At 56.1% G+C, this 328-nt stretch overlaps 1 protein-coding gene across 1 annotated transcript in view; it reads right to left on the reverse strand.

Moving 5' to 3' along the window:
* The window catches only part of LOC119590844 (phosphatidylinositol 3,4,5-trisphosphate 3-phosphatase TPTE2-like), a gene marked incomplete at its 5' end in the record, with an annotated part of 9,758 nt that overhangs the window by 5,894 nt on the left and 3,536 nt on the right, over nucleotides 1-328 (reverse strand). Inside the window, 1 exon segment of the mRNA XM_037939601.1 lies at nucleotides 80-299. Within this exon segment, the coding sequence (XP_037795529.1) occupies nucleotides 80-299 (220 nt within the window).

Consider the following 328-nt stretch of genomic DNA (forward strand, 5'->3'; position numbering starts at 1 on the left):
GGCACCAAAGCACAAGAAACAGACGAGGCACCAAATCAAACGAAGCACCAAACCCCCAAACGAGACACCACCTCCCCACCTTAATATCATTCCTGTACATCGACATCCTGCCGCTGGACGGGAAGGACATGGCGATGACCCTTGGCATGACGTAAGTGAGGTCGAGGTCAAAGCCATTCTGTTGGTACCGCCTCTTGTTCTGGGACACGAACTGACGCGCGCCCATCTTGAGGTCCTCGCGCTGCCAGATGATTCGTGTGATTCGGACCAGACGGATGAGACGCAGGATGACGATCAGGCTGGAAAGGGGGGGGGGGGGATTTTTCGC

The sequence above is a fragment of the Penaeus monodon genome, chromosome 27 (genome assembly GCF_015228065.2).
Source record: "Penaeus monodon isolate SGIC_2016 chromosome 27, NSTDA_Pmon_1, whole genome shotgun sequence".
In the NCBI taxonomy this organism is placed as follows: Eukaryota; Metazoa; Arthropoda; class Malacostraca; order Decapoda; family Penaeidae; genus Penaeus; species Penaeus monodon.